Raw genomic sequence first — 16,905 nt, 5'->3', positions numbered from 1 at the left:
AGAGATGTATATATCCTTTCTGATTGGTGTTTCTGGTTTCTTGGGATATATTCCTAGAAGTGGGATCACTGGGTCAAATGGGAGTTCCATTTTTAACTTTTTGAGGAAACTCCATACTGTCTTCCATAAAATTTAAATCTTTATACTAGGAAAAAAATTACCTGTTTAGAGTAAAAATGTTAACCTTTACTAAATGTTAATAGGATGTTGCTTATAGATATTTTTATTGTATTAGATCGTGTATACTATTTGTACATTTTTAGAAAAACAATTCATTATTTTTAAATTTTAGTGTTTGAGGATCTCTAGAGTAATTTCTTATCCTTTGTATAGCTAAAAGGAAAACAAATTATTCTCTTAAGTACTATTTGTTGATATAATATTTTACTATTATTAACAATAAAAATGCCTTAAAAGAAATTTCTTTTCTTTAACCAGGTAGATATATGCAGGCAAATTTCCTGCATTTCAGTTGATCTTAAAAAAAAACAAAATCAAGGTAAATTCAAGGTCTTAAAGCAATACAATCAAGTTCTGAAAACAGAAAGAGAAAAAAATTTAAGCCTTGAGCTCCCTCTATTGGCCCAAAGAGAGAATTCCCAGAAACAATAAGACAACTTCAGTTAGGTAATAAATCTCACACAAATATGTTAAAAATTCTCGAAATTATTCAGATTGCTGTTTTACTTTAAGTGGAGCATTGATAGTGATAAAGAGCTGACGTATTCCTGAATGTTGCCGTGGTAATAGCCTATTCTTTTCACTTACTTACTGATAAGGGTATTTGCTCGCCCCCTAGTGGGTATTTGCCAAAATGAAACAAAGATACTTTCAAACCAAGAGATTAAGTTATTACATTCTTAGAATTTATTTTTATGTAATTAAAAAATGTTTTTCAGTTACAGTGGTCATACAATATTATGTTAGTTTCAGGTGTATAACATTTTTTTTTGTTAATCCTTACCCGATAATATTTTTTCCATTGTTTTTTTAGAGAGAGTGGAGGGAGGGGGAGAGATAGAGAGGAACATCGATGTGAGAGAGACACATGGATCAGTTGCCTCGTGCATGCAACCAAGATATGTACCCTTGACAGAATTGAACCCGGGACCCTTCAGTCTTCAGGCCAACGCTCTATCCACTGAGGCAAACCACTAGGGCTCAGGTGTACAACATATTGATTAGACATTTAAATAGCTTACAAAGTGATCACCCCAATAATCTAGTACCCATTGGCCATATGACACCATGAAGATTGAATATTCCCTAAACTGTACTTCACATCCCCGTGGCTATTTTTAAAACTGGCAATTTGTATTTCTTAATCTGTTTGCCTTTTTACCCATCCTCCACCCACACCCCTCTGACAACCATCAGTTTGTTCCCTGTATCTATGTGTTTCAGTTGTGTATATTTTGTTTTTTAAATTCCACATGTAAGTGAAATCATTTGGTAATTGTCTTTCTCTGTCTAACTTATTTCACTTAACATAATACCCTCTAGGTCCATCCATGCTGTTGTAAATGGTAACATTTTTTTTATGGCTAATATTCCACTGCATATATGTACCACGTTTTCTTTATTCACTCATCTATCAATGGACACTTCCATATCTTGGCTGCTGTAAATAATACTGCATTAACATAGGAGTACGTATATCTTTTAAAATTTGAATTTTGGATTTCTTCAAATAAATACCCAGAAGTGAAATTGCTGGGCTATATGGTAGTAATATTTCTAATTTTTTGAGAAACTTCAATACTGTTTTCCATAGTGACTACACCAATTTACCCACCAACAGTGCACAAGGGTTCCCTTTTCTCCATATCCTTGCCAACATTTGTTGATTTACTAATGATAGCCATTCTGACAGGTGTGAGGCAATATCTCATTGTGGTTTTGATTAGCTTTTCCCTGATGATTAGTGATAATGAGTATCTCTTTATATGTCTACTAGAGGCCCGGTGCATGGGATTCATGCACTGGTGTGGGGCATGGCCTGAAGGGATGGGCCCGCCATGGGAGCACTGCTCATCTCCCTTACATCCCTGTCAGCGGCTGTGGACCCACCCTCTGAGCGGCTGCTTCCACTGCGGTAGCAGCGGTTCATCCCCGTCAGCCGAGCAGTGCTCAACTGGGGGAGTGCACTGACCACCAGGGGGCAGCCCCTGCATTGGTTGACTGATCGTTCTGTGCCACTACCTTCACTACGGGGTTCAGGATCTGAAGGAGGGGCCGACGCACAAATGAAAATGCTATACAAGAAATATGAATTTAGAAGACATTGGGGGCCGGGGGTGTCTCTTTCATGAAGAGCACACTGACCTCTGGCTGAACCACTTTTTATTTACTTGAATACACATTTGCCCTTTAGCAATGCATACAGGCATATCAAAGGTAAAGTTTGGTAAATGGTAAAGGGATTGTCAGGTTAGGGAATTGCCTTGAGCCACCACTATCTCAACACTCAGTGCTTAGCATCAGCCCTGCTAACGCCCAAGGTCCATCGGCCTTCCGTGTTCCTTGGTGTACTGACAGTATTGGCAAGCGGTGGCTTCCCACAGTTCTGGTCGTTCTGCCATTCAGTTGCTGGGCTTTTATTATATAGGATTGGCCATCTGTATATACTTTTTGGAGAAATGTCTATTTAGATTCTCTGCCCATTTTTACTTTATTTTTAAAATATGTTTTTATTGATTTCAGAGAGGAGGGGACAGGTAGAGAAAGATAGAAACATCAATGAGAGAGAATCATTGATTGGCTACCTCCTGCATGCTCCCACTGGGGATCAAGCCTGCAACGCAGGCATGTGCCCTGAACAGGAATCAAACCATGATCTCCTGGTTCATGGGTTTATGCTCAACCACTGAGCCACATGAGCAGGGCCTTCTGCCCATTTTTTATTGAATTGTTTTTTGTGTGTGCTAAGTTGTATGAGTTCCTTATGTATCTTTGGTGAATATCTTCTCTCATTAGTAGCTGGTCTCTTTGTTTTGTTGATGGTTTTCTTTGTTATGCAAAAACTATTTAGTTTGATGTAATTTCATTTGTTGGTTGTTGTTTTTTGTTCCCTTGGTTGAGAAGATATATCCAACAAAAATGCTAAGAGTGATATCAAAGTGTTTACTGCCTGTATTTTATTCTATGAGTTTTATGGTTTAACTAGAGGCCTGGTGCACAAAAATTTGTGCACTCAGTTGGGGGGGTCCCTCAGCCTGGCCTGTGCCCTCTTGCAGTCTGGGACCCTCGGGGGATGACCACCTGCTGGCTTAGGCCTGCTCCCTGGGGGATTGGGCCTAAGCTGGCAATCAGACATCCCTCTGGCAGTCCGGGAGCCCTTGGGGGATGTCCACTTGCCAGCAGGGAGCAGGCCTAAACTGCAGTTGGACATCCTTAGTGCTGCTGAGGAGGCAGAAGAGGCTCCCACCACCACCACTGTACTGGCAGCCATCAGCCTGGCTTGTGGCTGAGCAGAGCTCCTCCCATGTGAGAGCGCCCTGACCACCAGAGGGCAGCTCCTGCATTGAGCGTCTGCCCCCTGGTGGTCAGTGACTGGTCATAGTGACCAGTCATTCCCAGTCTTTCTGCTGTTAGGGTCAATTTGCATATTACCCTTTTATTATATAGGATAGAGGCCTGGTGCATGGGTGGGGGCCAGCTGGTTTGCCTGAAGGGTGTCCCAGATCAGGGTGGGGGTCCCACTGGGGTGCCTGGCCAGCCTGGGTGAGGGGCTGATGGGTGTTTGCAGGCTGGTCACACCCCCTTCAGGGTGGGGGTCCCCACTGGGGTGCCTGGCCAGCCTGGTGAGGGGCTGATGGCTGTTTTCAGGCTGGCCACACACCCTTTAGGGTCGGGGGGATCCCTACTGGGGTGCCTTGCCAGTCTGGGTGAGGGACTGAGGGCTGTTTTCAGGCTGGCCAAGCCCCCCAGCGATGGAAGCTCCCAGCTGCTCCTTTCTTTTCTTTTTTTTATTTATTCTGGGATTTATTTACCTTATATAATTGAAACTTTGTTGCCTTCAGTGGAGCTCAGAGCCCTGTGGCAGGCGGGAAGCTTGGCTTCCTGCTCCCTCCAGTTCTGTGGCCACAGCCGGCTGAAAGCAGGTATCTGGGGTTTATTTACTTTCTATAATTGAAACTTTTTTGCCTTCAGTGGAGCTCAGAGCTGGCTGGGAAGCTTGGCTTCCTCCATCACTGGAGCAACCAAGCCTCCTACTTGCTCCAGCTCTGTGGCTGCTGGCTGCCATCTTGGTTGGGTTAATTTGCATATAGTCACTCTGATTGGCTGGTGGGCATGGCTTAAGGCATAGCGAAGGTATGGTCAATTTGCATGTTTGTCTTTTATTAGATTAGATTCTTAGAATTTAGACAGCACCAGATGAAAATGTAACAAACCTACTTATGACAAGAGGAGAATGTCTTCTCAATGTGTATATATTGACGAATACTTATTATTAAACAACACTTATGTTTCTAAATTCTTTTAGATTGTTTATTTACTTGCATACATTTTATTAACAAATGAGTTTAATTTTTCAATAAAAACCTAGTTGAACTGAACAGCACCATCAATCAACTAAATCTAATGGACATTTACAGAATACTTCAACAACAGCAGAATACACATTTTTTTCTCAAGTTCATCTGGAACATTTACCAAGATAGACCACATTGTGGACCATGAAACGCAACAAATTTAAAGGAATACAAATCATAAAAAGTATACTCTCAGATCACAGTGAAATGAAAATAGAAATCAATAGCAAAAAGAAAGCTGGAAAATCCCCAATGCTTGAGATTATTCAACACACTTCTATGTAACACATGGGCCAAAGAAATCTTGAGATAATTTAAAATATTTTTAACTAAATGAACATAATAAAAATCAGAACAGAAGTCAATGAAACCAAAAGCTGGTTCTTTGAGAAGATCAATAAAATTATAAACTTCTACCAAGGCCAACTAAGAATTACAGAGAGAGACACAAATTACTAATATCAGAAATAAAATAGACCATCACCACAACCTCATAAATATTAAAAGGATGATAAAGGAATATTAGAAACAATTATATGCCCACAATCTTGATAACCCAGATGAATGGAACAATTCTTTGAAAGACACAAATGACATCTTCAAAATGTAACTCCTAAATTCAAGAATGAGAAAACAATCTGATTAAAAATTTGCACAAAGATTGGAACAGACATATCACCAAAGATATACAGATAGAAAATAAGCATATAAAAAGATGTTTACCATCATATGTCCTTAGGGAATTGCAAATCAAAAGTAGAGTGGAAGATGCAAGCAATGATCTAACAAGGAGACCAACCTTTGGCATTGCAAAGAAGCAAAGCCACATTACCTCTTCATCTTCAAGTACAATACTGAGCTTTGCAGCAAGAAGCAACCTCTCTTTTTTGGATCGTAGGAGGCAAAAACCCCACGTTCAGACATGAACTTTGCTGCACTGAACCCCCTCCACTGGACCACTTTACAAACTCCACAGAGCACTCCATTTTAATGACTATTCTCAAAATAAAAGTCTATTGTACTTTGCTTCTCCAAATTTAATTGGAAAGCACTGCTTTCCCACAATGCCTCCTTGTTCTTCTTTCCCCAGACTTCTGAAACTACAAGATCTCAGAATTTCCCGCAGCCGCTAATTTTTGCATTTGTTTTCCTCAGATTGTCTGCTGCAAGAACTTGGTTTCTGGCTTGTTCTAGATGCTGATTTTGCCTCTTAGCTTAGATGTAAGGGTTTCAGTTTGGAGATACAGACTGGAAGATGAGGAAGGCTCTTGGGAACCATATTGAGCCAATAAATCAAGTAACACAGGTGTTTGATTTAAACATATAAAGGTAGATACTACCAAAAATATATAATCAGCTACAATGAATTGGTAGCAGTTAGGAAAAGCCATGAGCATATACTACTTTCATCATTATCACTGTAGGGAGTCAATAGATGCTATATAGAGGATCAAATATATTTCATAAAGTAACAATTATAAGGTTAATCATTAGAATAAAAACATAAACTCTCTAGATTACCAGACAATGCACACACACACAAAACATTATAGATAATGTAATGAAAGATTATAGAAAATAAAAAAATCAATGTAACAGAAAACATAATATGAAATACATTAGATGAAAACTAAAAATACATGTCATATAAGTAAAGTAAGTTGATAATGCCTCAGTGGAAGAAAAAAATCATCTCAAAGTGAATCACAAAGCAAAATTTAATTATATTTTCAAATTCAAGAGATACATCTAAGATAAAATAACTCATAAAAATTAAAGGATGAGTAAATGTGTGTCAGACAAATGTGAAGTAAATGATAAAGGGTATAATCCACTCTGATGATCTCATCATTATGGATACCTATGAATCAAATAACCTTGTATCTACATAATTAAAGCAAAAATTACAGGAAACACAAGGGAAAATAAGATACATTAGTTACAGAATATTTTAATTCTATATCTCAGTTCATGGCATAGCAAGTAAATAAGAAATATTTGTCAGTGGAATACATAAATAATGTAAGTAATAGGTATATTTGCTTTGCATAACTTGACAATCATTTAATGTACCCATAAAACATTGGAGTTAACTGGCCATATTTTAGGACACAAATAAAACCTTACTCAAGTTAAGAAATTTATATTATAAAAATAAATAAGTGTAAATATTGTAAAGGATGGGTAAAAAAAAAGCAAATCAATTCATTTGCTATTGGCAACAAGCCAATTCAGTAAGGAGACTGGTTATAAAATTAATACAGTGAAATAATCTTCCTATATATAAACAATAAAATGCAATAGAAGAAAAGACTATTGACAATGGCAAGAAAAAATAAAATACCTAAGAAAAACTTATGAATAAATATTTAAGGTCTATATTTTCAAATAATTAAATGCCATAAGGGCACATAAAAAGTTTTGGATAAAAAGATATTGCATAATAAACATGTCAGTTCTCTAATACAATCTATTTATATAATAGGACCTCAATAAAAATGCCAGCTGAGTTCTATTTTAATATTGAACAAATGATTATAAAGATCTAATAAATTTGCCTCTCTGCATGGCAAATCACACATACACACACATACACAAAATCAAAATCAAAATTACAAAGAAGGCAAAGTATTTGCAATATGTACTACACATATAGGTGTCATTTATTTTTTTAAAATATATTCTTATTGATTTTAGAGAGGGAGGGAGAGAGAGAGATATAGAAACATCAATGATGAGAGAGAATCATCTGCCTTTTACATTCCCCCCACTGGGGATCGAACTGCAGCTCAGGCATATGCCCTGACTTGGAATCAAACCAGTGACCTGGTTCCTGGGTTGACACTCAACCACTGAGTCACACCCAGCCAGGTTCTCATTTTTTATTGTATAAAGACTTCATATAGACTGTTTAAAAATCAATAATGTAATTTAAGATAGAGATCACATCCAAACAAATACAAACATATGGACTCACACTAAGTAGGTTTATGGCTTTTACATAAAATGCTCAATCTTCATAACATAAATGCAAAGATATATTTTCTACCTGTAAGTCAACAAAGATTCAAATATTTGGTAAGAAACTGTATTTGGAAAGGAAATAGAGAAGCAGGCCTTATATGTCACTACTGAGAGTATAAATTGATACATCCTCATTGAGAGCAATTTTGCATTATCTATTAAAATTCCAAAGACATCCCATTTGATCAAGTAACTCTACTTTAGTCTACAGATATGCTTGTTCGTGTGTAAAATGGCATCTAAGTAAAATCAATATAGCATTGCTGTGGGTATTAACAAAAGGTTGGAATGAACTAAATGTTCAGGAATTAGTAAAAGTTAAAGAAATTATTGGCAATCCAGTGCATTCAGTGGAAGCACATGTAGGTCTTTTTAAATGCAGTGGCATAAATATAGTGCTCCAGTGTGTGTGTGTGTGTGTGTGTGTGTGTGTGTGTGTGTGTGTGTGTGTTGCATGCATGCAGTATTTTACACATGCACCAAGCACTAAGCTATAATATAGTATATCTGGTGTATTTCCAGTTGTGCAAAAAACACACGAAAAGAACCTGTATATATACTTGTGAGATGCAGAGCCGTAGTTGTCTCTGAGAAGGGGGACAGGCTTATGAGAGAAGTTGTCACTACACACTTTTCTGTACCTTTGAGTTGTGTACAAGTCCACATATTACCTTTGAAAAAAACATAAAATCAAACTTTTGAAAAGTATAGCATCTGAAATAAAAGTCTGAATGTATGTTTGCTAAGCAAGAGCGGGCTGTGCTTATAGACTCCAGGCTCTGAAAAGAGGAAACTGCTGACTCCATGGGCCACAGCTCCTCTGTGTGGCTGCTACCACCTTGGCTGGATTTCCTCACCTCTCACTTGGAATCCTTCCTGAGGGCCCACCTGCTTCCACTCCTGCCTCTAAGGTGCTTTTCCGCGGAGCTTTACCATGGTCCACAAGGCAATAGACAGCGTAGCAAATTTGGGGTCTTGATGAATATGGATGGCGAGGGAGGGAGAGCTGTCAAATACTTTTTCTGATTACTGGATAAAAGTGATAATGAAATTGAAAAGGCAACATATGAAACTAGTTTTATGGAAAGGTGATGGTTTTATCTCTTACCTGATTGAAATTGAGAAGATGGTGAGCTTTCTAGGTTGTTAGAAACTGGAACTCAAGCTTTGGAGAAGGATTAGAGCGAGTCATACAGAACTGAGGGTCTAAGGGTAGATTCTTTCTCTTGTCTATAAGTAGGGAAGGTACAGTGGCATTGGCAGTCTTTAAAAACAATATGCCAAGTGTTTAAACCCTTTCCATCTAATGTAGCGGGCGGAGGGGGCATGCAGAAAGATGGCGGCAGTGGGGGCAATGGTGGGTGATACGCAGTGACTCTTGCGGGCCAGAAGGTGAAGATTTGTCGGCTACAAGCTAGTTCCTGTCTTTGTGAATAGGAGGAATGTGAGATGAGTCCCAGTGTTGGCTCTCATAGTGTGTCTGGGGACAGCAGGAATAAAATCTGACAGTAGTTAAACCCTTGTTAAATGACTCCAGGGCATGATCTCCATGTGAAATGGGCAATGCTCAAATAAGGAGACAGGAAAACTAAAAAAAAGTAAATTCTGTCAGACAGAAGTGGTCAGGAAGGAGTAGGAGAAGAGGTTAGTTCAGCATCATGGATTCAGGGGAGGTGAGTCTCAGAAGGGGACAGCCTGCTCCATAAAAGCAATGGTGCGTGAACAGATCCACTCACAGATCCATTCCCTGGTTGCCAGTGGCAGTTCCTCCCACCCCAATAGCTGCATGAAAAGGAAACGTGTTTTCCACACAGCTCTGTGTGGTTATGACGCATGGTTTGTGTTCTCCCCTATCATGTTGTGTGAACTTGTCAAAAGACCCCAAATTTTCTTTCTTGGATTTTTGTGCTTTGGGTGCAATAGCTTTCCTCTCGACTGCGATCGTTTGTTAGGGCGGGAATTCATTTGTGTTATTTCTGGTCCATGGCTTCTAGCACAGTGCGTCGGTCAATAAACATTGGTTGGGTGAATATCTCAAAATGTTTACAGGTGTTGTCACCTGTAGAAAATTAAGCCACAGGCAATGCATATGCCTATGCAAACTATGTAAGGAATCTTAACTTCCATTTCAGATCGCATTTCTGAGGCCCAGTCAAATGGACTCACTAAGTAAAATACATTTGATGAATAGAAAGGGAATGAAGAACCGAATTGTCTCTGCAAAAAATATTTTTGATTTGATGGAATTGAAATTATGAGCTGTTTGAAAAGAATGATAAGAGCACTCTGCAGCATTAGCATGCTGACCCCCAATCCAGTCGTTTACTTATTCATTCACTTAAATGTTGATTGAGTGCCTACTAAGTACTTGGAACTAATACTGGGGATGCAGTGGTGAACAAAACAGTTGTCCTTGAGCTCATGGACATTTATATGCACAGTGTGCGATGAACAGTAAACAAATAGATATATGGTAATGTTCAGAAGTGCTAAGTGTTATGAAGAAACATTTAAAAAATATTTTTAAAAAGAAACATAAAGCAGGGTGTTTAGGGAAGGACTTTCTGGGAGTGAAGTGACACGAGGAAGCAAATCAGTGTTCAGGAAGAGGGAGCAAGTACAAAGGGTCCAAAGTGCGAGTGGGCGGGGTGCACCTGAGAAACAGCCTGGAGGCCAGCGTGGTGGAGGGAGGAAGGGGGGGGGGAGGGAAATAAGGGCAGAGGGTCCCAGGGGGAGGGTCCTGTGCACCTTAGGCCACGGGAAAGCTCTGTGAGAAAGTATGTTAGAGGCAGGAGCGCAAGCAGGTGGGTCCTTAGGAAGCTAGTGGGCCCTTAGGAAGCTAGTGAAGACTTCCAAGTGAGAGATGATAAAGTCAGGGCCAAGATGATAACAGTAGAGCAGGGAGGGTGGGGTCAAATACTAAGGATTTGCTAAAGGATTGGAGGTGGAGGGTCAGAGAAAGTAAGGAGCCGAGGACATCTCACAGGTTGTTGTTGTTTTTTTAAATGAACTTTATTTTTTAGAAGTTTTTTATTCACAGAAAACTCAAGAAGATAGTAGAGTCCTCATACTCATACCCAGTTGCCTCTCTTAGTAACATCTTATATTCACAATGGTACATTTCCTACAGTTAATAAACCAATATTGCTATATAATTATTAACTAAAGCCCATATTTTAATTCAGAACTCTGACCCATAATATATAGCAACCTGCCTTGGAACCCAAACAGCAACCTCTGTAGCAATCAGCCCCCAAAAGCCAGGACTTAATTAATAGCTGACAGTTTTCATATGCTGCTCCCCCCACCCCTTTCCAATTTAGGTCCAACTGGAGAAAGCCAAATATGCACCCCCAAGCAATCACATAGAGCACCCACTTCTAGTAAGCCCTGCCCACAGCCTCTAATCAGGCAACCTGAAACCTCTTCATTTCCCACTAGAAAGCTTTCCACTCCTCTGCCAGCCTTGGAGTCTCTGCCAAATGCAGTGATGGTGGCTGACTCCCTTGCAGGCCCTGACTAAAGAGCCTTTCCTCATTCTCATGTGGGCGGTCTTTATTTCCACACCCCATGACTAGTTGTCAGGTCACCTTCAGCTCCCATTGGCTGAGACAGTTTCTCAGATCTTCGTTTGGACAACTTTGAGGAATACTGGTCAGATATGCTGTAGATTGCTCCATTTCCATGATTACATCTGAGGAAGACCACAGAGGTCAAGTGCCATCTTCATCACATCATCTCAAGGGCAGATTCTGTCAACATGACTCATCACTGTTGATGTCAACTTTGATCCAAGGTGTTTTTTACCTGAGCAACCGGAAAAGCAAAGCTGCCTTTTACTTAATGGAAACAGTGAAAGTAGAGCACATTGTTTTGTGTGTGTTTTTGAAACATCAAGAGTTTTAATTAGCCCCCTGATCAGACACCAAAGTAAAGCTATTGAATGGCTGTGGAGCTTAGGAGAGAAGTATGGTAGGACATATAAATGTGGAAATCACTAGGATAGATGTGTAAAGTCATGGACTGGGGGGAGATTACTAGAAGCCTGGGAAAGAGATGCAAGGATTATGTGTGGGACATATATACAAGAATGTTTACTGCAAATAAGAATAGTCTTGCTTCTTCGTTCTATGTAAAACTTTTATCTTTTTACATTGTTATAAGTTTACATGAAATGCCTCTAATATCTCACAATTAAGTGTTATATTTGCTATGTTATTTCATAGATGTCCTTTATCGGGTTAAAGATTCCCTCTATTTCTAATTTACCAAGAGTTTTCAGAAATAAGATTTGAACTTTAACAGATGCTGTTTCCCTTATCTATTGATTGGTATTATCAAATTTGAAACATTAAATCATGAGCAAATTTTTCTGAAATTGGGGGGGGGGGGCAGGAAACCTACTTAATCACCGTGAATATTATCGTCATCATCATCAACTCCTCAATTCCATTTTCTAACATTTCACCTAGGACTTTTCACCTATGTTGATAACTACTTATCAGCTTCTTTTCTTGTCTTGTGAGGGAGCTAACCATGATTAACATCCACTACAGAAATCACTTAGCTCTTCTTCAGTTGTCAGGGGAGGAAAAGGAAGCTCCAATACAGTGATCCCAGGGTGGCATTGTTAATTAGCGGCAGTAGTACTAGATTTCTAATCTGGTGTGTTGCCCACCTTACCCTATTGACCTGCGCAGAAGTAGTTCTATGAGACAAGTGGGAGGACACCAGATGGCTATTTACATGCAATTAGGCTGACATGTGATTATGTGAATTGGACCCATTCATCTCTTAGGCTGTCTTCCCAACATTTTACTTCTGAGCCTTAGAGAAATGCTGAATTGCCAAAAGAATGTGTTGAGGGCCGCTGGCAAAACACTCGGGCATCTTTAAATATGTTGGCTGAAACTCAGGCCATGCCCTGGGGGCGGACCTGGTCAATAGACCAGGACGCCACTCAGTTTGACCTTCCCACCCAGTGTTAAGGGGATGGATCTCATGATGTTGCCAGGAACTCAAGGCCCACCCAAATGTGATGTAACTTCCTGTTATTCAAGTATTTAATAAGTCTACTTGCGGTGCTGGCTCTCTGTATCTGTCCCTCCATCAGAGGGCAGATGCCACACCTGGCCCAAGCTTTTATTCTATTTTTGTGTCTGTCTTTTCATTTTTCTCTAATCCCAAAAGCGCCTCCAACTTAATAGAACCGGTTCAGGTCTCTCTCTCTCCGTGCTGGATGCGGAGAAGGGAGGCCCCCGACATAGAATGAATACAACTTTGAACATTACTTAAACATAGAGGTGCATGTAAAAATAATTGTGTTGTTTCCTTTTCTAAACTATGATGTAAAATTCATAGGGAAATTCTGTGAATTCAAAAACTTGAGGAACACTTTGACAGGTATAAATATTTAGGAGTTCTGATGCATTGGGAGGCTATTGGTTGAAGTTATGCAAACTTTTAACTTTGTAAAAACACAAAAGTCTAGAAAAATTTAGAATCCTTTATAATATGTTATTGCGTATTAACAGTATTTCCTTGGCTGCACAACTAATTTTAGTTGCATGATTCCTTATTCAAAGTAAAATTTCAAAATTTCCAAAAGAAACGTATTTGTTCTGTCTTCTACAGGTTATTTTTATTTTTAGTAAAACCATCTGTAGCAGGGAAAAGGCTGATTATGAGGACTTTTTGCAATGTCTGTACTACACATGAGTCTTCTTAGAAATTCAAGTCAATTTAAAAATAATCAAGATATTTAAGAATTTGAATGTCATGGGATTCAAAAAACAAAGTATTGCTTGGCTGGTGTGGCTCAGTGGATTGAACATCATCCCATGGACCAAGAAGTCCAAGGTTTGATTCCTGGTCAGGGCACATGCCTGAGTTTCAGGCTCAATCCCCAGTAGTGGGTGTGTAGGAGATAAACCATGTTTCTGTCTCTCTCAAAGCTCTCCCTTCTTTTCTATCTAAAAATCAATAAAAACATATTTTAAAAACCAAAATATTATCAAGAAACTTATAAACAAACTAGAGGCCTGATGCACGAAATTTGTGCAAGGGGCTGGGCCCTTACAGCCCTGGCTTCATATGCTTTCATTGTTATACTAGAGGCCCAATGCATGAAATTCATGCAAGGGACTCGGCCCTCACAGCCCCCGCTTCATCTGGAAAGTCGTCCGGATGGTCATTCTGCTGTTTACTCTAATTAGCATATTAGCTCTTTATTATATAGGATAAATAAATAGGGAGTATAGATATGTACAACCAACAAACCTGCAATGGGAAAGGTTTTAAGATGGAAGAAAGCTTTGATCTGGTCCTTGAAAAAGGAGGAGTACCTACTAGCAGAAAGGGAAAGGACTGAGAGGAGCACAGGCACATGGTTTCAGCCTTGCAGCTGGTGCCTGGGGGGTGTGGAGGAAGATGCAGGAAGAGGAGAAGAGTCTTCTAGAAAGTAAGGGTAAGTTGAGTTTTTTCAAGATTTTACCATGTAGGCAATGAGGAGCCATCGAATGTTTTCATAAATAAATATTTTAGAAAGATGTTAGTCTTTAAAGCAAATTGAAATGGACTCTGGTAATAACTATTATGTGTGTGCAGGCTAGAGGCAGGGGTTAACATTTTCACACTATAACTCACAAGTGCAAAAAGAAGTTCTTAATGTCTCTGTAACTTAAGATTTTATTGTCCAAACTGGAACACTTTTGAGAATAAAAGGTGGGTACTTTTAATAATTATGCTGGGCCTGGCAGGCATGGCTCAGTGATTGAGCATTGACCTATGAACCAGGAGATCACAGTTCAATTCCTGGTCAGGGCACATACTCCGGTTGCAGGCTCGATCCCCAGTGTGGGGTGTACAGGAGTTAGCCAATCAGTGACTCTCTCTCATCATTGATGTTTCTATCTCTTTCTTCCTCTCCCTTCCTCTCTGAAATCAATAAACATATATTTTTTAAAAAATAATAATTATGCTGGGTCAACAGCCCTAAATTGGAAGTGTCCTGTACAGATTAGGAGGTAGAGTCATCTATTTATAATTAAAGTAAATTTTCTTTAATTGAAAACAAACAAGCAAATAAAACCTTGATTCAGAAATTACAACTTGGACTCACCTAAATAAAAGTCTTTTTGGTTTATACCAGTCATGGCCAGATGAATATTAAGATAACTCAAAAGTCAAAGAATAAGAGCTAACACCTACATGAAGAATACTATGTTGGGCATTGCTGCAAGCATTTCCCATATATTAAGTCATTTAATCCTCAAGTAAAAAACACGAGGTACCTAGGAGTAGAAGTTCTCATTTTATAAGTGAAGAAATCAAGACACAATGAGTTTAAATGACATGCCCAAGGGTAGCAGGTGCTAGAGCCATAATTCAAATGCAGGTTGTCTGGTACCAATATCTATGTCCTAATCCTTACTACATTGCCTCTCAGATGAAGTCACAGCTTGTTGGCTCCTAAATTTGAATTCTACTGAGCCACACTGGCCCCAGATAAACAATGAGCAATTCTTTAATACAAGTATGTCCCATGTAATATTTGGGACAACCCTCCGCCCCCCTCCTAGTTGCTAAACGAACTTAAAATAACCTCATTGTGTGGGTTGGGTGTAGGGATGGGCCCTGATTTCTACTTGGCTACACACATCTGCTGGAGTGTCCCTTATGGTTGTAGAACTCACTGACTGTTCTTTTAGCAGAGCCGTCATCTCTCAAACCAGATTCAGCTTTGCCCCTACTCCTGGTTACACTGCAGATGCTCAAAATCTCAGTCCTGCTCTTCTCCACCTGAAAATACATGCTTCACTATTAACATGAATATTAGAAAGCTTATGGATTATTTAGGAATATTTAAGAATAAATCTATTAACTCTGAAATGAGCTAGAAAAACCCCTCCACTCAAGTGGGAAATAGTTTGCCTGTGTGCAGTAACAGCAAAATCCCACTATCATACTGTCTCTCTCATTATAGCTCAAAAATGAACTCTATTATGTATCAGAAGCTTCCTGTAAGGAAAAATGTGATGAGTTCTGTTAGCAACAACTAAAAAAAAAAAGCATTCTTTGTTCTTTGTTCAAAATTTAATTTTTCCATTGATGCCCTTTATTGCCTTCCATCTAACACATTTTCTTACCTTGCAACTCCAAAAGCAGGCGAGAAGTCGGGGTACAGCTAAAGGATTCTGAGTTCCCACTCTAGGTTTACACAGAATTTTCAGAGCCTTAATTTCCTTTGGAATAATGTTAGAAAAAATGATTTCTAATATTGGAATAATAATAATAATACCTGCCACATAAAATTCTTTTGAAATTTTGAGAAGTGGTGAATAAAACAAAATATTATAAATGGAATTCAAGGTTAACAACTTCAAAAAACCATCATTTTATTTGGTTGATTCTGGTCTCTCATGCCCCATTTGGTGGGTAGAATAGTCCGTGCCCCCTCCCCCAAAAGATATATCCACCTGGAACTTGTGAATGTGACCTTATTTGGAAATGGGGTTTAGCTCCTCCAGGATCTTGATGAGATCACTTGGATTTAGGGTTGGCCCTAAATGCAATGACAGGTATTCTTATGAGAGAAAGGCAGAGGGAGATGTAAGACACAAGACACAGGGGTGAGGGTCAGGTGAAGACAGAGGCAACAGTTAGAGTTATAGAGGCACAAGCCAAGGATCTACCAGAAACTAGAATTGGCAAGAAAGGATTCTCTCTAGAGCCTTCAGATCGGCCCTCCTGACTCTTGATTTTGGACTTCTGGCCCCTAAATCTGTGAGAATACATTTCCGTTGTTTTTTTTTTAGCCATAGAGTTATGGTATTCTTTTAGGCAGTGTTAAGAAACTAATACAGTAATGGGGTATCAGCTCAGTAAAGTAAATCATCAGCTCAACTTTCAAAATATGTCCCAGACCATGCACCCCCTCCTCCTGCCCCGGCAGCTACTCCAAGCCTCCATCATCTCATTGCTGGCCATCATGCTTTAATCCTCGCACCTCTTCAAGTCATACTGCAGTGAGAGTGTGATTTGAAAAAGAAGTCAAATCTTGTCAGTCCTCTGCTTAAATCCTTCCACCTACTTTTCATTTCTCTCAGTATATAACCCAAAGACCTTGTCATGGCCCATAAGGCTGGATCTTATCTGGCTGTGCTCTCTCTCTGACCTCATTTCTCACCATTTTCTCACTCCCAGTTTCCTCACTGTTCTGCAAATGTGTCAAGCGCTCTCCCTCAGGGCTTTTTGTGTTCTGTTCTTTCTGTCCAAATAACCGCAGGCCGGCTTCTTTGCAGGCCTGCTCAACTCCCACTTCCTCAGAGAAGCCATTCACATTCAT

At 39.4% G+C, this 16,905-nt stretch overlaps 1 protein-coding gene across 1 annotated transcript in view; it reads right to left on the bottom strand.

The window, feature by feature from the left end:
• Nucleotides 1–16,905, bottom strand: part of BBS5 (Bardet-Biedl syndrome 5) — a 39,960-nt gene extending 23,055 nt beyond the window's left edge. Inside the window, 2 exon segments of the mRNA XM_023754759.1 lie at nt 15,707–15,802; nt 16,747–16,905. Of these exon segments, the coding sequence (XP_023610527.1) occupies nt 15,707–15,802; nt 16,747–16,905 (255 nt within the window).

This window comes from Myotis lucifugus, unplaced genomic scaffold (genome assembly GCF_000147115.1).
Source record: "Myotis lucifugus unplaced genomic scaffold, Myoluc2.0 scaffold_0, whole genome shotgun sequence".
NCBI lineage: Eukaryota > Metazoa > Chordata > Mammalia > Chiroptera > Vespertilionidae > Myotis > Myotis lucifugus.
The sequence above is the reverse complement of the archived record's forward strand: the minus strand, read 5'-3'. Positions and strand labels throughout refer to the sequence as shown.